The sequence below is a fragment of the Solanum tuberosum genome, unplaced genomic scaffold (genome assembly GCF_000226075.1).
Source record: "Solanum tuberosum cultivar DM 1-3 516 R44 unplaced genomic scaffold, SolTub_3.0 scf00070, whole genome shotgun sequence".
Lineage (NCBI taxonomy): Eukaryota > Viridiplantae > Streptophyta > Magnoliopsida > Solanales > Solanaceae > Solanum > Solanum tuberosum.
Window position 1 is genome coordinate 1,528,521 of NW_006238996.1, and position 23,033 is coordinate 1,551,553.

The 23,033-nt window shown below is 36.2% G+C and overlaps 1 protein-coding gene across 1 annotated transcript; it reads right to left on the minus strand.

Annotated features, from left to right (window-relative positions):
• Window positions 1–421: 421 nt before the first annotated feature.
• Window positions 422–21,392, minus strand: LOC102581175 (uncharacterized). The gene is made up of 7 exons (XM_006345586.2): window positions 21,092–21,392; window positions 20,937–20,998; window positions 20,777–20,860; window positions 16,844–16,898; window positions 10,694–10,829; window positions 931–981; window positions 422–853 (listed from the first exon to the last, which is right to left on the minus strand). Exons 1-7 carry the CDS (start codon window positions 21,201–21,203, stop codon window positions 754–756), a joined length of 600 nt encoding a protein of 199 aa, XP_006345648.1. The 5' UTR covers window positions 21,204–21,392; the 3' UTR covers window positions 422–753.
• Window positions 21,393–23,033: the final 1,641 nt, after the last annotated feature.

A 23,033-nucleotide genomic window follows, 5' to 3' on the forward strand; every position in this document is an offset into this window, starting at 1 on the left:
GAAAAACAAGTGAAACAAATTTTCAATCCATTATTTTATACAATGGAAGATGGGATTTTAAAAAAAGAGCTATGGAAAACAAGTGAAAGAGAGAACTGATCACCAAATGATATGGCACAGTGGAACCAGATGTCTCGGATTCGAGTCATGAGTATGAAAAAATCCTTGGTAGGGGTAGCTATCTCAAAATAGAACCCTATCTAGCGTGAAACTAAATTAGTTGGACTCCAATATGGGTACTAAACACCGAATGGAAAACCAAACAAAAAAAAAGTGAGTGAATTGTGTTACAATAGAGTGTCTGTAAAAAAAGAAAAAAGAAAAAAGAAAAAAGAAAAAAGAAAACAGAAAAAAATGCAAAAGGGGAACGTAGGGGAGAAGGTGTGCTGACAAGGAGGGTCCCAACAAAAGCACTTGTCCATAATAGAGAAATAAAACGTTCCTCCCAATCAAACATTTACATGCATTCTTAACATTTTCAAACAGCCAAAAGAACAAAAAATCTCCACCAAAGACTATATATTTCTGAGTGCCAGGAACGCAGATTTACAGTGAAATATATCAAACATAACATATATAAGCCCCTTGTGGGGGGAAAGCAGAGCTCTGGCCACTAGTTTGAGCCCCTTCCCATCGTACACCAAGAAAATTAGTAAGGGGGCAATCATATCATGGAACTAGACGAGTATTAAAATTCGATTAGGGAAAGCTCTTAACTGGCATTAAGGGCCCATACATACATCATCTGCACTCTTACCTGGCTTTATATGCATACATATATCCTCTAAGTTTCCTCACTTCTTCAGATGACACATTTAGTAAATACTCTACGTAAATGCACACTCCAGCTCCACTGCAATTTCAAAGATCAATGCAAGTTTTTCAACAAAAGGAGTAATTAAGAATGTGGAAACAGTTGAGCAGGCTTACCTAATGGGACCTAATGGTAGCCATACAACATCCCATCTAAACTTTGCCAACCTGCAAAATGTAGGTCAAAACAACAGCTTTGTAGGGCCCACGGATCCAAATTGAAGAATGCAGGCAACGACAAGTGTATGACATAGGTGCATAGGCATTCAATTATTTATTACATGGATATGCCGGAAGTGATACAACACAGGCATATCAACGATAATAGGAAATATGATGGCAATTTTTAACAGATAAGTAGGATTCATCATCATATCATAGTATAAAAGTAAAAAATCTCTAAAACTAAAGTTGAATCACCAAAATTACAATAAAATTGGGACGACCATGCTACACTTCTTTTGAACTCTTCTAAAATATTTGTACCAAAAAGTAAATTTGATCTTCTAATAAATGATAAATAAACTTACAACTTTATACTACAATCAATTCCTGGTAAATGAAAAGGCAATTGCGGGAAGATAGCTAAAGTAGACCAAGTAAATGATAAAGTTGCATTGATTCATGGCTGCACCCTTTCAACTCCTTGATAAATTGCATTACTGCAGCCTTCCAAAGCCTTAGAATTACTTCCATCTTCTCTTAATCAAACCATTGTAATGGAAACATCTATTTTTCCTTACAATTAAATTTTTCAAGGAGGTTGTCAATGGTGAAACGGCAGAGTACTAGAAAAGACAAAAACATCTTTCCTTCTTTGTTGCACCTTAATCAGAGTTGTATTTAATTCTGTGTTGCCTTTCACATACCAATTTTTTGAAACTGTTGAGGGAAAGGAGTAACAAAATTGCGTTTTTTACTGGATATGATCTATTAGATTTTGCTACTAAAATGAGTTTCTTTTCTCTTTGTAGAATTCTTTACTTAACCTTATTGATTCTTCTTAGATTTTCTGATGATTTTTACATGGCATTTCAATTTATTTCTAGGAATGTTAATGAAAATTTCCCTTATACATATATCAGCTCCACAAAGGATGTGCAGATCATATTTACATTCCTAAAGAAAGAGAAAAGATCTCCTTGCTCTTCTTACCAATATTAGATTAATTTCTCTTAGGGTCTGTTTGGAAAGCCACCTGGTAATTGAAATTGGTGTAATTACTAGGGTAGTAATTATCAGCCTAGTAATTACACTAACATGTTTGTTTGCCTCAGTAATTACACATGTCATGTTTGGATGCCATAGTATAATTACACATGTTTTGTTTGGATGCACAATTGCAATCATAAAATTATATTAAATTAAATTTTAAAAATAAAAATTAATTATTTAAAATTTATACTAGACAAATAAGAAACCTTATAAATGATATTAAATTAAATATGTAAGATATATATTATTTTTTGAAAATATATTAATTAATAAACATATGTTCTTAACTAATATTATGAAAAATAATTGATTTATAATATTTCAATTGAATTGATCATAAAAACTAAAAGTATGAAGTTTCTACGAACATCGTTAAATGCATGTTTGATAAAAAGATTAATATATAAATAAAATGTCATAAATTATTAAAATGTTTGACAAAAAGATAATCTATCAAGTCTAATTAAAAAATGACTTGCAATGTGAATTCAATATTAAAGTGGTCTATAATCTGGTGGATGCCCAACAAATGGCCTTCATAAAAGGTAGGGAGATCATGGATGCAATTTTGATTGCAAATGAATGTGTGGAGGAGAGATAGAACAGTAAGGTGCCAGGCATTTTATGGAAATTAGATATTGAAAAAGCCTATGACCACTTGCATTGGGGCTTCCTCTGGAAGTCCTTGGAAAACATGGGCTTTGGAGGAAAATGGCTAAAATGGATTAAGTTTTGCACCGCAACAGTGAAGTTCTCTATTTTGATAAATGGTGCCCCCTCTGGTTTTTTCTCATGAGAGAGAGGACTGAGACAAGGAGATCCTTTATCTCCTTTCCTTTTTATCCTGGCGATGGAGGGCCTAAATGACATGCTCAGAATAGCCCAAACAAGAGGATGGATAAGAAGATTCAATGCTAATATGAATGACAGACTAAGGTCTGGCCATCTCCTACTTACAATATGCTGATGACACATTGATATTTTGTGATGCAGACAGCTCTCAACTAAAGTACTTGAGAGTAATTCTGATCCTTTTTGAAGCCATCTCAGGCCTACACATCAATTGGGGTAAAAGCTTCATCTTTCCTGTCAATGAGGTGCCTAGGATAAACATGCTTGCCAATATACTAGGGGGGAAGGTAGGAGATCTCCCCACAACATACCTTGGCAAGCCTTTGGGTGACAAGAGCAAGTCAAAAGGTATTTGGAACAACATTCTAGAAAAATGTGAGAAGAAGCTGGTGAACTGGAAAAGTCAATATTTGTCCTTGGGAGGAAGAGTCACACTCATCAACAGTGTGCTAGATGCTCTACCCACATATATGATGTCTGTTTTCCATATGCCTGCAAATGTGATTGATAGAATGGATGCAATTAGGAGGAATTTTTTGTGGCAAGGAAATTGTGATCCTAATAATCATAAATTCCATCTAGTGAAGTGGGACCAAGTCATTCTCAGCAAAAAGGAAGGAGGTTTGGGGATTAGGAATCTGAAAATCCATAATCAAAGCTTACTTATGAAGTGGTTATGGAGATTCGCCTCACAAGAACAAGCTCTCTGGAAGGAAACAATAAAGGCTAGGTTTGGAATGGAGAATTTGTGGATCACCAACTTGTCCACACAACCCTATGGATCTGGAGTATGGAGATCCATCAGAAATTTATGGATCAAATTCTTTAACAAATGCAAAATCAAGGTAGGGAATGGTGGAAGGACTTTGTTCGGGGAAGACCAATGGGTGGATCAGGTGACTTTGAGAAATAGGTTCCCTATTTTGTTCAACATGAGCCTTCAAAAAGAGGCTACAATCAGAGAAATGAGAGATAATCAAGGGTGGATCTAAGGTTTAGAAGACATCTAAATGATTGGGAGGTCAATAAAATAGTTGAGCTACTCAACATTCTAGGGCAGTGCAAAGATCTAAACACAAATGAGGACAATCTATTTTGGAATCCAGATGAGCAAGGCAGATTTTCAGTTGGCTCGGCTTATAGAAGCTCACAAAGACCTGGTACTCATATAGGTGGATGGCCTTGGAAGATGATTTGGAAAGTCAAGATAGCATGTTTCAGTTGGCTGTTAGCCAATCAGGCTGCACTCACTCAACACAACCTCATGAAAAGAGGCATGCAAATCTGTTCCAAGTGTTGGTTTTGTGAATGTGAGGTCGAGACAATAAATCATCTCTTTCTACATTGTAGAGAGACTGCGAAGTTGTGGCAGATTTTCATCAACTTAAGGGGCATCAGTTGGACTATGCCAAGAAACATCAAAGAAGCTCTAGCTTGCTGGAACAGAGATGGGAATCAATCAGGACACATGGAGAGATGGAGGATTGTCCCAGCCTGCATTTGGTGGTCTATATGGAATGGAGAGGAACCAGAGATGTTTTAAAAACTAAGAGTTGCTCTATGCAGAATTTGAAGCTGAATTGCCTGGTTCTTTTCTTTTTTTGGTAGTAAACATGAATATCCTCAAGATGCAGAGAATATTCCTAGTATTTTAGAGTTCTTATGACCTCCATAGGAGTTCTTTGATTTTTGCAACTTTTGGATGTAAATATTACTAGAATACTCCTTATGTATTCTTTTGTTTATAATACAAGTTACCTTTCTCAAAAAAAATATTACAAAAACAAATGAAACTGAAAATATAACATAAGTTATAAATTCAAAACAAAAAATTTAACATAACTCTTATTGCAAATTTCAACATAGCATTACATAAATATGATTTGTTTTTTTTTTAAAAAAAAAACGTAAGTCTATAACCTTACTTAACAATAAATTCTATTTTAATTTAAAAATTAGAATACTAATAAAATTATGCTAATGAGAAAATAAGCATGGCATAAAGAATAGACAATACGAAAAAATTGCATAGAATCACGTGAAGGTTGAGAGTGAGAAGAAAATGAAATATAATAATATAAAATAAAAAATAAATTTAGAAATTTTTAGAATAATAAAAATAAAAAAGAACTTAAAATAATAGAAATAAAAAAATTAAACAAAAAAATAAAAATAGAAATAAAAAGAAGAAACAACAATTCACAGCCTCTCCCTGTGAATTGGAGAGTGTAATTACCCCTGCTAATGGTGGCAAATGGGCGGGTTGGGCCAAATTTGGGTGGGTTGAAAATGGGTCAATTTCAACCCGCCCATATTTGATATGGGTAAAAATTGATTGGGTAACAAATGGGTTGGGTAATTTACCCATATTTTCATGATTAAATAGTACTCTACTTAAGAATTCAACATGGAGAAAAAATTTTAGTCTTTTCTTCAAGCCCCACACCATGCAAGCGAAGCCCGGTATTTAAGTGGAGAAGGGTAGAGGGGCGGGCTCATTATCCACCGAGTTTAGAAGGTTGTGATTGGTCCAAAGGATGGGTCACAGACGGATTTCTCGGTTATAAAAAAAAAAAAAAATGTTGAAAATGCTTCATTTAGTTTTATTGTATCATAAAAGTAAAAAAAAAATAAAAAAAATCCTAACTTTTCAATATAAAATAAATTTATGTAATAACAAGGGGAAAATATTTTTGATTTCAAAGTAAATGCATAGTTGCATTTTAAGACTAAAACATGCTTAAGGCACTTTAAGCAATGTCAATACTCAATACTAATACATGATTTGCTTATTTTACACTATTATTTATTATCCAATATAAAATTAAACAAATAAAAATATATAATTATAATTAACAAAAGAAATGTACATTTAAAATATATATTTTTGGAGGGCTAAAGACTTCACATTTTTAATTATAGAGAAAAATAATTATTTCTATAGAAGAACATAAAAAGGAAGAGAAGTTACAAATTTCTTTTGTGATATCATGAATTTTGAGTGAATAAAAGTTAGAACCTTAACCCATTTGGCTAATCCATATTTTACCCATGTAAAAAGTCATTCACCCAACCCATTAAAATATGGGCGGGTTACCAAAATATGGGCTCATTTTGCCGGCACTACCCCTTGCCAATTACACCATTACCTGCTGACCAAGTAATTACATGTCCAACCAAACAGGACAGACAGTGTAATTACACCCAATTACACCAAATCCAATTATCAGGGTGGCTTTCCAAACAGGCCCTTAAGGATTCAGCATCATCTAGGAGTTCTTCAGTACACCAAAAGTAAAATTAGAGCAAATAGTTCATCCTAATAATTTGTACTGAGTTGTAGGTTCCTTCAGAACCTTGTGTTTCTTTCCTACCACAGTCCATCACAGGCAGGCAGGTATTGTTTGCCACCATTGTCTTTGTTTGACATTTCCAATAGTGTTATTCCAACATTCCAGCAGCTCTTTAGTAGACTTTGGCATAGTGCACTTGATTCCTTCCATGTTCAGAAATAGTTGCCACATCAGATCAGTAACTCTGCATTGTAAAAAGAGAGGATTTATGCTCTCTTTTTTTTAGAAAGAAAAAAAAAAGGGTTTATGCTTTATGAGTCCTTCCCAGACAAATCATTTTGAACACAACTGAAACCCCCTTTTCATCAAATTGTCTTGTGACTCAAACATGCTTCTTTTGCAACCAACCATGAAAAACATGCCACCTTATAAGGAATCTTTGCTCTCCAAATGTGTTTTCAAGGCCAATTAATCCCCCTGCTGTCCAGTTTGGTTCAGAAATATGTATGCTGACTTGACTGTGCTGTGCAATCACTTTTCCATGCCTCTACCATATTAATATGTCCTCATTAGCTGTTGTACCTGGGAAAATCATCCAAATTTTTGAAGAACTCAGCTATTCTACTCATTTCCAGTCATCAAACAGACTTCAAAAGCTTAAATTCTACCCCTGTTCCCAGACTTAATTGCCTCGGACTGTTGATTCAAGCTGAAAAATGTAGAGGAAAAGACCTTTTAGTGGTCCATTGGGCCCAATCCAATTGTCATTCCAAATAAGAAGTGTTTCTCCCATTGCCCACTTTTATCCTAACATTATTGACAAGAGAAGGCCAGAAAATTCTAATAGACCTCCATACACCGACACCATAAGCAGAATTACCTTTCTTGAGCACCACTTAACCTCTTCTCCATATTTTTCCCTGAAAACTCTCCTTCACAATGCTTGCTCTTCCAAACTAAATCTCCACAACAATTTCATAAATAAACATTTATTGTGAATTCTCAAATTCTTATGCCTAAGCCCCATCCATCATGCTAATGGTGAGAGTTTTCCACTTGACCATTTCATCACAAAAATATTGTGCATTCTCAAATTTCTTATGCCTGAGCCCCCATCCATCTTGATAATGGTGAGAGTTTTCCACTAGACTAAATGAAAGGACCTCTTATCTCTATTAGCTTGCCAAATGATGTTTCTTCCTCAAAGAATCAAGTCTATTCTCAATTTTTGTAGCCAAAAGGAATAATGACATCATGTAAGTGGGTAATGAGTAAGGAACTGTGTTTACCGGTATCATCCTACCATCCAGAGATAGATATTGGCAGTTCCACCGAGCCAATCATTTTTCCAACCCTTTCAAGAACTCCATCGCACATCTCCTGCGATTTGTTTTTAATCCCAGGGGCATGCCTAAATAGACAGTAGCAAGACAGCGAGCCTGAATTCCTGTTGCGCCATTTATTGGAAAAAGCAAGATCTTCCTCCAATTCACCTGTAGCCCAGACATCGCTTCAAACACTGCTAAAATGAGTCTCAAATGCCCAAGTTACTCCACTTTAGAGTCAAGAAAACCCAAGGAATCATCCGTATACAAAAAGTGTGAAACTTCCATGTTGCTTTTTTCATTGAAACCTCTTAACCAATTGTTTTGGTTTAGCAAATTTTTAGCCCTTCCATTACAATAATGAAGAGAAAGTGAGAGGGGATCCCCTTATCCCAATCCTCTTCGGGAGGAAAAAGACCCTTAAGGTGCTCCATCTAACAAAATTGAGAATCGTGCAGTATGATACAGAAGAAGACCCAGTTGACCCATTTGTTACCAAAACCCATATCCTTAAACCTCTTAATCAGAAAGGCCCAATTTACATGATCATAAGCCTTTCTGATATCTAGTTTGCACAAAGCTCTTGGATTCCTCTCTTTCATTCGGGTGTCCACACACTCATTAGCTACTAATGTTGCATCTATTATCCGTCCACCTTTAAGGAATGCCATTTGATGGCTATCCACCAGCTTGTGTATCACCTTCTTGAGTCTCTTGGAGTTTCTATAGGCAATTTGGAGATAATATTGTATACACTTCCTATTAGGCTGATAGGTCAAAAATGACTTAGCTCCGTAGCCCATTCTTTTTAGGAATTAGAGCCACATGTCGAATTAAAACTTCTCTCAAAAATTTCTCTTGAGTGGAAATTTTCCAAGTGTGTCATTATAAGGTCACTCTTGATGAACCCTGGTGTCTTATTAAGCACACATCTTGAATTCTTGATACAGTCTAATATCTCCTGTTCTTTTCAAATGGCCGTTGTAGACACTACTACTCTTCCACATTGATTTTAGGGCATTTCAGACAGGTGAATCGGGTCTCCAATCTTCAATTTCATCATATAACTTTTGATAAAAGACACTACCTCCCTTTTGATAGCCACTTGATCTTCTACACGTTCACAACTTACTACAAGCTGTGAACATTTGCCATTTGTTGGGGAAAAAATTGTGTTTCTATCATCCTACTTTAGCCATAGCAACCTTGACTTCTGTCTCCCAGCTATCTCTTCATTATTGCATTCTCCTGTATCTCCATGAATAAGCTAACCTTAGGTATCAATTCCTCCACTTACAATTCTAAGTTCTTGAATGCTATCCAGTTCTGACATTTGATCCAAGAGCTTAGTTTTATTCTTCCTCAAGCTGTCAAAATTAGTAGAATTCCATTCCTTTAGTTTCCATTTAAGTGCTTCAGCTTGCAAGGATGTAATCAGTCTACCATAAACTTCAAAGAAGACCACCAAGACTTCACTTTATCAGTGAACCCTTCAACCCCCAACCACCAGTTTTCAAACTTGAAATATGATTTTGAATCTCCCCATTCCCCACACTGTAATGAAATGGGAGTATGATCAGAAAAAGCCTGGGCAACACAGCTTGTCTAATATTTTTGAATGTCTCGTCCCACTTTGTTGAGAATAAGAACATATCGAATCCTGAAGAGATCTGTTGATTATCCCCTTTTGTCCAGGTAAACTGTAAATCTTGACAGTTCAGTTCGTAGCCATCGTCAGAGGAAAGAACTAGTATTACAAGAATTCATGAACTGTAAATCTGGCAATTCCTACCAGGATGGTGGGTCAGAGCGGGATCCTCCACTGAGGGGAGGATCTATGAGCTCCAAGTCGTCAATGAAATCTGAAAATCCGAGCATATCCCTTGTGAGCCTGTTGTTGTTTCTTCTTTCTGTACAATACCATGTAATATTTATTATGATATTCACACACCACCAAATGTCCTGCACATACTCTGCTAGTTGCTGCAATTTTCCACCATAGCCTCTCTATTTTGCAATATGGTTCATATAAAGTTGTGGGGTACCAGCGACAATTTAGTTGAACTGCAGCTAATTGAACAGTAATAGTATAGACCCCTTTGTTTATTACTTTCCTCTTCCCATACCTTGAGCAAGCTGATGAAAGTGTGGCATATTTGTTTTTGAAGTGTGTGGTCTCCTCAACAATTTGGAGAAAGGTACTAGGCTGGCAAGGAATAACAAGGCATCCCATGGAGTGGTATGAAGAGTTGCAAGGGACTATCTCATTCTATAAAGGCAATAGTGCAGCTGCAGAAGTATACAGAATGTGCCTGGCCTGTGCTACATATCAGATTTGGAAGGAAAAGGAATACCGGGATCTTTCAACAGAAGCAGAGGAGTATAGAAGCAGTGATCAAGCAGATTGTACATGAAGTGCATGTTCAAGGTGCAACACGACTGAGAGTAAACAAAAGTTAGATAGTTTCAATTTTTACCCTTAGCTGATGTAGCAGGGTAGTTAGTTAGTAAGGACTGGAACTTGTTGCTTAGTTGCAGTTTTGATTTGTTTTGTGTTTTTCTCCTTCTTTGAGCTGTTCAACTGTTACTTTGTGAATAAAATCGTCCAATTATTTGCCAAAAATAAAGGATCATTTTCATAACTCAACATAATGTTCAATTATATGCATGTGATATTTTTAAATTGTATACTCATTGATATGCGGTACAAGCACAAAACACATAGCCAAAGACTAGTTGTCAGTGGTTTGGGCTTGGGACTTCCATGTTGGAGGTCTCAAGTTCGAAACCCCTTGCTTGCGAAAGCAAAGGGTTTGCCTTCTAGGTCGAGCTCGTCGCACCGGCCTTGCCTAGTGCAGGTTACCTCTCCTATGCGGTTTGCGAACTATTGCATAGGAGCGGGAGTTTTACCCTGTGCGCACCCAAAGGGTAGCGGCGGGCAGGTTTCCTTGTCATCAAAATAAAAAAATAAAAAAAAGGAATGATGATTAGAAGAAAAAGAAACTGGAACTATTACAAATGTGGTGGGCAAGGGGGTGGTGGTAGCTTATTTGTAGGAATGCAATAGGCAAAATTAAAGTCTCCATTTGGTTACTCCTTTAATTTCAGTTGTTTAGGTAGTTTCAATTCCCAAAAGTGGCTGTTAAACAACCATAATTAGAAGTAATAAAAACTTTATTGTGATTAGCAGCTCACCTTAGCATATGATGCAACCAAAACACTGCCACTATCATGCCAAAGCAGAATGAAGACCATAGCCACCTCCTATGATGTTTTGATTCATGCAATAAGCCCTTTATGGTCATTAAGCACGTCATAATAGCTGCCCAATCTGAGAATTTTTCCAGTGAATGCCAACAATTAGGCTGTGAAATATTTCTTTTAGTGACAAGGGAACCTGCAGCTGCTACCCTTCAGGTGCGCACGGTAGGCCATGAAATATTAAAAACTGCTTTCTCATTTACTAATGATAGAATATATTTTCCAGCAAATTTAAGACTAAAAATAATGATCCTCTAAGATTATTGCCAAAATAATCATCTGCAGGACATGCTCTTTATGAAATAGGAACAATTGTCTTTCAACGGAAGAAATAATCAAATGCTAGCCTGCTTAAAAGCTTTTTCACCCCTAACCAAGAAATAATTTTAATAATTACCAGTACCTTATCTGAGGTCACCAAGTCAGTTCCCTTGTTCATTGATTTTGTTTTTTGGTTTTATTTTCCATTTATCTACTTTTCAGAGGGTAAAACATGGTCAACAGAAGTTTCCAGTAGTGCCAAAAATAATTTAAAGCTTGTGCCCCTCCAAATGAAGGAGGGGGTTACAACCATGCAAGAGATTACTTGTTAAGTAAGCTTATACCAACACCCTTTTTCCAGACTCTAGCAAAAGATTTCTAGAATTTAGGCTACAAAGTTCTGATTTCACAAAATGTCTTTTGGAGTTGATATTATGATCACTTCAGAACCATTAATGGGAAGTTAGAACTATTTAGCATGGGCTTCATCGATTGAGTTGCGATGCAAGGGTCAACGTGCCCAAGATCACTTAACAAACAATGATAGTGTGGTAGATGAAAAGACAAAGGCTATTGAGGAAGATGGAAAGGCCAAAGCACAATGGGAGAAGGTTGATGCTTAATTATGTAGTCTCCTACGACGATCTATTGATTCCAAGTTGATGTCCTTGTTTCATCCATTCCAGACATGTTATTCAATTTGGGAAAAGGCTTATGTTTTATACACTAATGACATATCTCGTTTTTATGAGTGATATCTCAAATGACCAACTTAAAGAAACAATAATCCAATATGTCTACTTACTTGGGCTAGGTGCAGGCAGTCACAGGGATTTGAAAGGTTGATGTTAGTCACTATGAACGTGAAAAAACAACAAGAGCACAGAGCGACGTTGTTTCTAGTTCTACGATCCCATCACAAAGTGGTTTCATCATCCATCATTAACTCCTTTTTTCTCAGATCTCAAACCATAGAAAATCGAACATCTCAAGCTATGGAGAGTCAACGAGGAGGAGGTCGCTTTGGAAGATCTCGACCTAACTGTAGTTATTGTCATAGGCTTGGACACACTTGTGACATATGTTACTCTTCATGATGAGTTCCTTTAGTATCGAGAAAGTAAGCGAACATCTCCTCAAGTAGCCTCGGTTGCTCAGCCTTCTCGACCACCTTATAATGCTCATATTCCTCAAAGCCTCAAACAGAATATAATGAGTTCCTTCACTATTGAGCAAGTAAGCTAACATCCCCACAAGCAGCCTCGTTTGCTTGCTTATGTTTCACAGTCTACAAATTTTGGACCATGGGTCGTGTATTTGGGTGCTTTTGATCGTATTTTTGGTAACAAATCACTTTTGTCCGATATTGTTTATTCACAATCTCTTCCTACAAATACTTTAGCCAATGGGATCTAGACAAAACCAAAAGGAGTTGACAAGCTAAACCCTTGTCCTCTATCACTTTAAACTATGTTCTTTATGTCCTTGATTGTCCTTTTAATTGTGCATCTGTTAGTCATGTGACGCATGCCTACATTGTGCCATGACATTATTTGATGATTTTTTCCACAGGTATGACCGCAGTACGAGACAGACAATTAGCGGAGGGCTGAGGGCATGAATCACAAGGCCTCTACGACCTTACCTCTCCAAATTCCTCCACAAAATGCTCCATTACAAATCCTTCAAACCTAATTCACAAATGTATGGGCCATCCGAGTGTATCCAAGCTACAGATGATGGTGTCGAGTTTGTCTAGTCTATCCACATTAGATTATGAGTTGTATCAACTTGGGAAACACACCCACACTACCTTTCCACATAGTCATTCAAATTTTTTTCATTAGTTTTGATATTTGGGGTCCTAGTAGAGTTAGTTCAACCTTGTGATTTTGTTATATTGTTAGTTTCAATAATGATTATTCAAGATGTAATTGGATTTTCTGAAAGATCATTCTAAAGTATTTTCTATATTCAAGAGTTTTAGTGTTGAAAAACAAAATCAATTTGGATGAGTTGAGGGGGTGGCTTTGCCCCATTGTTGAGTGATGCCACTCCTCCATGGATTGCAGAGGGTATGGTGATTGAGAAGAGGGACATAATTGTGGTTGTGCGATATTGGCTAGGATTCATCTATAGCTCATTGATGTCATCTCAAAATGAGTCTATTATTCACCACTTGTTGGGTTCGATCATCGAGCGGGAGCAACTTAATTTGGGGATGATTATTGCTTCACGATCGCAATGCGTGCACAACAAAATCAGACTTCTCTCCATTCCCATGCCTCATTATTGAGTTGTGCCAAAAAGCAAGTGTTCCTTTTATGGCCAATGTTGACTCAAGCAGCCAACCTGAAGATGGCTCACATAGCACATTCAACAGATGTGCGAGCTTCCTGTTTGAAGGCTCAGGTACCCATCATGATTAATAGAGCGATTGAGTGCCCTTGCACCTCTCTGGGAGGAGATACAGGGTTATAGGAAGACTTAGCACGCATACGAAGAGCACATTGATAGGTTAGCTTCTAGGGTTGATGAGCGTAAGCAGCAACATAGCATTGGTATAGGTGTTGATTGGTTGGCCTTAAGGATGATATTACTTAATTGCAAAAGGATGTGGATGAGTTGAAATCCACTAATATCTTGAATTTGTGGACTGATACTAGTATCCTCGAGGATACACATATGGAGGTACCTCTGGCTACTGTGACTAGTGTTGTACAGCCTTGAGTGATAAAGGATGTAGATGCCTCCGAGACTGATGAGGAAGAGTTGGGTGTCGAGCACCAGACTGAGCCCGTTGCATAGACAGTTCTGTTATTTCAATGGAAGGGTTCCCATCACTGAGGCCATGAAAAATCAAAGAAGGTTTGAATGATGTTTTGTGTTTAAAAAGTAGTGAAATATAAGAGTCGTGATAATGCTTCAAGAAGGTAGTGTCACTTTAATCAAAAAAAATTCCTACCTTTCCCAATAACCTCATTACAAGCCAATGAAAGACCTTTTGATCCCGCGAGAACTAGTTCATTGATCGTTTGGAAAATATGAGCAAGCTTATGGGTTAACACATGCATGTTATTCTCTTTGTGAGTACGAGTGTTTGTTGTGATCCTTGGATGATAAAATGCACGTTGTTTGTGAGAGCAGGGGATCATTTTTTGTGTGAAGACACTCAAGTACATTTGTCGAGCATAATTTTGCATCTTAGTGAGCTATTGTGAGCATTTGCTTTAATTGATAATGGTTAGTCAATGCTTGAAGCTTATAATGCAATAATGCATAATTGGAAGTTGTGAACTTTAGAGCTAATCCAATGATCCTTGAGGTCATTCGGATAACACTTGCATGCTAACTCTAAAGTAGCACTTTTTGTAGACATCTTTGTTGAGCTAATTGATATGATGTTTTACTTGAGGACAAGTAAAAGTTAAAGCTGGGGTGTTGATGAGTCGAAGATTTACGACTCATTTAAAATAGCTATTTCATCAAAAGTAATGTCCTCGATGCCCATTTATATCCTTTTCTGATCATAATGTGATTATATTTCATCTATGGGAGATTATGGAGTGGAAAGAGATAAAAAAGAAGCCAAAAAGATGGAAGTAGGCAAAATTTACATTGAGCATCGCCAATGTAACACGGCGCATCACCGAGTGGAAATCAGATCGCCGAAAGTAATAGTTCATATCCCTAAGTTCATCTCAATTTGGCGACAAAGAGCAGTCGGTGCATCGCCAAACCGATTCGGCGAAGGACTGAAACATCGCTGAATTGCATAGTAGCCTAAAGGAAGAATCAAGTTTTCAAGTCAGATTAGCGAGGAAGATGACCATTCGGCGCATCGCCGAACAGTTAGGCAAGCTAGCTCGAGTTCACCGATTGGACTTGAAGAGCAATTTGGTGAAGAATCTCTTGAATATATAAATAGATTTTTGAAGTGAGAGAAAACCAACTTTTACATTCTAAATTTTTGAGTACCTTTTCTGCAAAAAAAACCTTACCATTAGGAAGAAGCTTGTATTGGGAGATTTTGAGGAACCTTCTTTTGATTGAAGGTTTTGAAGATTCAACTATTTAGGAATTCAGCACAAGTAGCTATTATGGCTGATAACTTCGGTATATCATCTTTAATTCATGCCATGAACAGCTAAAATTCCTTATTCTTAGGGGTGTGCAATGTATGAATGACTAATCTACACTTGGGTGTTGTTTAATTGCTTATTAAATGTTGAACTGATTTGGGTTCAGTTGTCTCTTTATGTTCTCATATAGAATTTGAGGTTGCAAACTCTAATTTATTTTAGATCTCTCATGTTGCAAGCGAAAGGACATTAGAGTGAGAAAAGATAGTTGATAATGACTCGATTGAATTCGTTTGACAGTTGAAACTTGAAATAGTTTAGTTGAATTAGAGTGTTAGATTGGTTTTAATGGATTACATGTTGGGGTTTGATGAAACCCATATGATTTGTGATAGTTGATTGACAAATAGCTATCATTATCTATAATCTAGCTTACTTGATGACATTCAACTGATTCTAGCAATTATCAATACCCAAGTTGCAAGATTATAGTTCATGCTAGCACACTCCTAAGAGTCTCCACACACTTGTGATAAAACCCTATTCTAAGATTGCAGTTGTTAACTTGTAGTGATTAAGTAATCATTCAGATTTTGCATTCAAATTGTTACTCAAACCTCCCCCTCCCCTTACTTTCATGCATAAATTGTATAAATGTACAAACTTCTAGTGAGACAAAACACATTGTAAGGCGAATTATATTCAACCATTCCCAGTGGAATTGACTCCAACACTTAGTTGGGTTATATATTGCAAATGATTGTCTACGCATTGATTTAAATGTGTAGTTGAACGTTATCATGCACCAACTTGAGGGGAAGTGTTAGAATAGGAATAGTATGGAGAATCCTACTTGGATAAGGTTTGTAATGTAGTGCCTATAAGTAGGCATAGTGTAATGATGTAGATACACAATACATAATATTTTTCTCTTATATTTCTCACAAGAATAATATCTAACATTTTGGGAAGTCCTGCAATAGAAAGAGTCATATAATTTGGAACGGGGAGTACCATTTATTCATAAATTACTGAAGTGATTTAACTGAACCATTGAGTTAATAAACAAGTGAACAATGAGATGAAAATAACACAAAGGGTATCTATGTGTCTATTGTTGTCAACCTTAATACTATGGGCCACATCATGTATAATCCACCATAACCCTCTATAATTTTACCATTGTCATAATAAAGCCCAATGTATCACAAGGCTTGTCTTCCTAGAAAGAAAGGAATAAAATTGCAGAAAATTTACAGTAGGCATGACAGTGTTGTCAAAGACGCTCTCATGCCCTGAAGCAAAGCTCAAAACATGTTGAGCGCTTCATCTCGCGTAATGTGCACTTTAGTGTTGTCATCAAGGTTTTAAGGCATAATTTTCCTTGCTAATGAGCCTCTTCTGAAGAGGCAACACTAAGCAATTGATATTTCACTTTATCATTAAAAAGAAAAATCAATTCCTTTATTCATATATTTGGATTTGGCTTATAAGAATTAGTCTTGGATTAAACATACATATTTATATTTGTTTTTCTCCCTTTGCGCCTTTTTTCATTAAAGCCCACTCTTTATTTGTTCTTTGCGCTTAAAGCCCCAAGAAACCTAGAGCTTTTTTGCCCTTTCTGCTTTTGATAACACAAGGCTATGATCAGAAACAGGTGCTATGTTCAAATTGATCTTTTAGGCAATGAATAAGCTGCAATGCCAAAGAAAAGAGGGAAATAGTAAAAGAGACAAACCTGCAGCAATGATGGTCCAAGCGTCAACTTCATACATGAAGTAAGCATGATATCGCTGGTAATCATATAAAAATTCAGAAATTAGCAAGCATTAATGAGGACGTTATTGTATGTAGTAGATACTTGACAATACTTTGTACTCTTTAGAATTTACAATCACCTCTTCAGTTGAAAGTAAGTGCTTTCATAGAATTAGCCCGAGGCTTTTATTAAGGGAAAAAGTGAACGTCTTATACATTTTATACTTTTCGAACAAATATACTCCTAATTTTACTATATTTATCACATATGCCCCTACTTTTAATGGAGGTCTATCATGGCAAGGACCCAACTATTGAATCCTATGTGGCCTAGCATTTGTGTGAGGTTGACGCCACATGGCGTGCCACCTCACTACCCTTACCCAATTTTACCCCCTCCCAATAATTCTTGCTTCCATAATTTGATTCCACCATAAACCCCATCAAATTACCCTCTCCTGCAACACTACACCAAAAGAATCCATCACACCCGAATTCCGTTTCCCAACAACACCTGCAATGCCATCAGCTTCCCCAAGTCGAGAACCACCCAGCCACCTATCTTAAACCAAAACTAATGGAAGGAGAAAAATCAACAATATAACCAATGTAATCCCACAGGTGGGGTCGGTTCTGGGGAGGGTAAAGTATACACAAACCTTACTCCTACCTCTTGAAGGTAGAGTGGAAGAGGAAAAATCATTTAAAATTTTCAGAAAATAAATATAACATAATAAATTTAGTAAAACCCTTCTTACTTCCAAAAAAAAAGAGAAACCCACAACCAAACACAATCTTTATGAATACTCAACTGAAAACACTAAGAAAATACAAAAAAGAGGAGGTGGAGTGAACGACTGCAAGTAAATCAAGAAAGCCCAAAAGGCCAAAATGGAAATTTATTGAATCAGCCACCAGCTCCCGTAACAAGAACAGTGCTTGGTCTTCAAATCAACCATGGCCAAAACTAAGAATCTGCTAAATTTTCCTTTTTTCTTATAAATGAAACATGTGATGAGGTAGTTGCTAGAAGTGAGGACAACTCTATAAGTCCATAATTTATGAAACTCTAACTCTATGGACTTCCCTGTTAAGGTCACTATGTTCCAAGAACTTACTCTCAATCTAGAAGCTCCCTTAATCCACTTACCACCCCTAACCCTCGCCTCCATCCCCAACCGAGAACATGACCCTAGTCTACCATCGTTCCCTAAAGCAAATAAAAACTAGTCAAGGGTTTACACTAAACACGCAGGAATCAATAGTAAAGAACAAGCAAGAACCTAAAGGCCAAGATCAATAAGGAAGGAATTCAAAGGGCAAGCAAGTAAGAATCTAAAGGCACAAACAAACTGAAACAAATTCTAACAAAATAATCAAAAGAGACAATTAATTTAGTAAACCTAAAGACACAACTGAAACAAATTCCAATCTATGAGCAAGAGTGAAAACGAAATTAGACAAAGCAAAAGCAAAATAATCAAAACAAGTAACAACGCATATACCAAATGGGGGGGAGAAAAGAAAGATTAAGGGATAGAAATCACTGGGATTGGGTATTGGTTGGTTTTGTTGGTCGATTTGATGGATTCCGGCTAAATCTATTGCTGAAATTAGTCACCAGAAACCGGTCGGATCTTACCCACATCGAGAAGGAGGGGAGGGGTCGGTCGAGAAGAGAGAAGTATGAAGAGATTATCTATTGTAACCGGTGAAAGAGGTGGTCACCGATGGTGAGCAATTGATGCTTTAGCACATAGAGAGAAAGAAAGAGACGTTAGAAGACCAATTCTGATGGTCTCCGGTGGTGTGAATGGTGGCTGCCTTAGTGGAGAGAGAGAGAGTTGTATTAGAACTATTATTATAAAAATCCATCATAGGTTTTAAGATTTTGTTTTAAGCTTCTAGTGCTTGTACTCTTGCTTCTAGACTACTTGTTCATCTATTTCTTGGATGGCTGCATTCAGATTACCCAAACTACTTGAAGGATTCTTAGTTTATTATAAGTCAAGTTTGTAGTTTCAGTTCTCTGTTTCCAGTCCTGAGGTCCACCCTTACGTTTTCACTCGGGCTAGTGGGAGAGGTGAAAATGAAGAAAACTGAATAAGCTAACAAAAGTGCTATTGAAAATTAATGAGTTAAAACAAGACTTATTACTTTAGACCTATGACCATAATCAATGATTCAATATGGAAAGTCTAGTAATTGGGAATAGTGAAGAAGTAAAGAACCTTTTTTATATAGCCGTGGTGTCGGGGCCAGCTTGTACGCACCTCGGCTAATTCCATGAGATACTTGTCACCTCTCACTGGCAATAAGTACTTGGTAAATCTCTACAAGGATAGGGAAGATAGAAGAAATCACCTAATATATTGTCTTTGTTGGGATTTGAACTTGAAACCTCATGTTCAGAGTATATAGATGACCTTGTGGCTATTGTAGACATTCTAGGGTCCTTATAAAGATGAAGGAGGATCTAGGGATAGTTTCTTTTTTCTTCTTTCTTTTCTTTATCTTTTGTTTATGCCAAATAGACAAGAGTGGAGGTAGGATATAATGTAAATTTTTGGATACCAGCTTTGAGCTGATGATTGATATGCAAATGTTACCTTTATCAAACAAAAAAAAACCTCTGGTTCTCAATAGACTTCATTGACCACTAGGCAAAGAACCTTATCGGGAAAAAAAAGAAATAAATAGTTAAGCAATACAAAAGTTCAAAATAATAATATTTCTCCTCTCATCATTCTCTGAACTCGCATTAAAGCTAAATGATAACACTAAACCTTTTAAAAGGAATGCTTTGCAAGCAAATCCCACTGGTAGAACAAAGATGAGCTCAAAGCTCTTCGGCTTCCCCCAATGAACTATATTGCAAATCATTTCAGTAGAAGAGTCTAAAAAATCCTCGACATATTCATAAACATGAATGGTGTTACTCATTAATGCCCATGGATTTGATCTATTAGTAAGAGTACAACATGTACGAAGCTTGGTATTTAAGTAAGGCATAGGGATGGGTCCATTATTCATCAAGTTTTGAACCGTGTAACACTGGCCCTTGAATATTTCTTGGTTATCAAAAATAAATAATGGAAAACAACTAAACCAAAAACTCTCTATCAAAACAAAAACTATGTAGACATTTCTTCTGTGTACATGGTATTTCTCAGTTAAACTGGATATATTTCCAGTGAAGCCTCTTGATTAAAAATTAATTTCTACTGAAGCCTCAGTTTCCCTCAGGGTTCATAATGTTCCTGTTCTCTAAGCTTGATTTAGTTGCTCACATGAATCCATGCTCTACAGGCTTGATTTCAGGGCACCAGCTACATGAATGGGCCAGATAATGATTGGTAATGACCAAGGAACTGTTATAATTCATGAGTCTGTCATACGGCACTCATACTTGAGCACTCTTCCTATTCAAATCATCTTCATTTCACTGAAAAAGGCTCCTTGTTTGGTATGGAGGAATAAATTTTCCAGTGAATACATTTCCATACTAAAATTATTTTCTCACAATATGGTTTTTCAGTACTACCTAAGTACTAAATGAAATACAAATGTTACTAGTTTCAAAAAAAAATTATTTTCTCACAATTGGTTACGACACATCACTTTCTATGGCCAAATCAGCATTCTCATACCTCAGAATCCACTTAATATACTTATCACCTGCCACATGCTTTATACCATACAAACACTTGAATAATGTTATATTAGTATGATCTAAAATGTGTTTTATTTATGACATCAGTACAATGATTTATTCATTTGTCCATTAATCTTGCCTACGCCACTGCTTGTTACCTTCCCGTTTGTCCCACTAACTCTTGGTTTTTGTTTGCTTCTTGCATACTATTGACAAGATACAAGGTGAAATACATCTGTATAAGGAGCAGAGGAATACCAATTCCCAGGGATAATAGGCCTGTTGATAGACTGAGTATAGGAGAAAAGCCACATAACACGAGAGTAGCCCTGAGAACACACCCTGCATGACATGAAAACAGGTTAATAAGACAAGCTAAAAAGCAAATAATTCCAAATTTGTAAAATTTTAGATGTACCCTCCAGAGAAGAGATTGCTGGGTTTGAACATTCTCGAGAGATCGAACCAATTCTTCTTGTTCTGCAAATCAAATATAAACAGATAAAAAAAAAATCCTAATTCATTAGAGATTGAGGATTTTTACTAACAAAGATTAAAGAAGCCATGGATGACCTTGGGAATCAATGGGACGATTTTCGTCGCGAGTTGGCAAAGAGAATTTATCGTCCTCGTCGAAATGAGATTCTCGTGGAGATTTTCTCCATTTTCTGGTGAGCTTCTGCATTATCCTCCTCCTTATGTCTTCGACTTTTTAGGACTTTGAGCAAAGCTTTTCCTGCCGGGCGACGCCGTTTAACCAGTGGAGTATCGTATCATCTACGGGCGAGAAAATGGTCAAAATGATCCTTCATGTATGGGGATTGAATTATTTTGGTGTTTAAATATACCACTGATAGAAATATCCTTCATGTAAAATGGGTATTGTTTTGGTCCTCAACCCTAAAATTAATTGTTCTCTATTAAAAACTAACAGTTCATTCCTTTGTTCTGCCCCCTTTCTATTTATCTCTTAATTGCATCATCTTCCAAAAATAGATTTAAATTCAACACTCATTGGAATACTTGGATGAGAAATTCAGTGGTACTTATTTGAGCAGAATGTTTCGTTTTCTCGTAATGATTTATGTTTTCTGATAATGGTATGAATGACTATCTTTAGAAACTTTGATTCAATTCAAAAAAAAAAGAGTTATCGATTTGAGGATGATTCATAGGATAAAATTGGTAATATAATGACACAGAGCAGTATTAGATCCAAGCTCAAGGATGGCATACCTAATACACCCACAAAAAATTATCCATTATTTTGTTATTATTATTAACTTATAATCTCTTTTGAATGAATTAGATTGTTTTTGGGTTGATCGAGGCCAATTAGTTAATTCTATGAAACATGAAATTAGCAGGTTTGTGCCTTTTTACTGAATTCGTGTATTTTCAATTTGACCCACAAGCTCGAAGTTGCTTAAGAGAAGAAGAAAAAAATATTTGTTTTGGTTGCAAAACCTATGAATGAGTACTTTAAACAAGCTTCATATAGATAGGGTGGACTATGATCCTCTTATTAAGGAAGAACATATACTGAAGAAAAGAACTAGGAAGAGGGCGGGCCAAGCAAAGAGAAGAGAATTGCACTTGGGAGGTGGATCGTTAGTTTTAACAGAGAAATGTTAAATTTAGGGGTTTGGATCAAAGTGATACCCATTTTGCATACATTAAGGACTATTTCTATCAAGTGATATATGTTAAGATCAAAATAATTCAACCCAAATACATGAAGGATCATTTTGATAATTTTCTCTCTACAGGCTACCAGTTAAAACTATCTATATTACTTAGTTTAATTTAATAATTAATTTAAAAGTAAAATTTGTTATAAAATAGGGAATAAACATAAATTCCCCCTAGAACTTCTATCAAAAAGTGACTTACACGCTTAAATTATCATGATAACCTATAACACACGTTTACTATTCAAAAGTAAATTTAATATCACTCTCACACGTGTAACACCACTCTCACAGGGTGTGGTGTAATATACTCGCCGCCACATCAGCGCTACGTCGGCGCCATGTCAGAAATTATGATTTTTTATAAAAAAAATTGTTTTGTTTTGTTTTCTTTATTAATTACGTTTCTTTTGTTAACATTATTTTACACTAATTAATCTCTAATTAATTATTAAAATTCTCTAATAAGTATACCTTCTTCATCACAAAATCTCACCCACTCCATCTCTTATCTCATGGAAAAAATCATATTCAACACTATTGATTCTTTGTTTTTCACCACTGTCATATCACCTTCAATTATTCTTGTTCTTCTTCGCCACCCACCACTAAATATCACATCACCATTCCTAATATAAGTTTTTTCTTCTTCACCATCTTTAATTTGCAGTCTTTTTTTTCAAATCGTTACCCAGCACCACCACACTCATAAAGTTGTCATCTTCACCAAATTCAAAAATTGATTAATCTTCTTCACCACTTTCATTTTCCTCTTTTTTTTTCACCCATTACCTAGAACCACCATACCCATAAAGCTACAATTT

What these genes read in the sequence shown, in the direction of transcription:
- LOC102581175 (XM_006345586.2), bottom strand. Translation starts at nt 21,203, where the DNA reads ATGCAGAAGCTCACCAGAAAATGGAGAAAATCTCCACGAGAATCTCAT. An exon ending in TCGTCCCATTGATTCCCAAG is followed by an intron (nt 20,999 to 21,091) that starts GTCATCCATGGC and finishes TTTGATTTGCAG; the next exon opens with AACAAGAAGAATTGGTTCGA. An exon ending in CCTATTATCCCTGGGAATTG is followed by an intron (nt 16,899 to 20,776) that starts GTATTCCTCTGC and finishes TATGATTACCAG; the next exon opens with CGATATCATGCTTACTTCAT.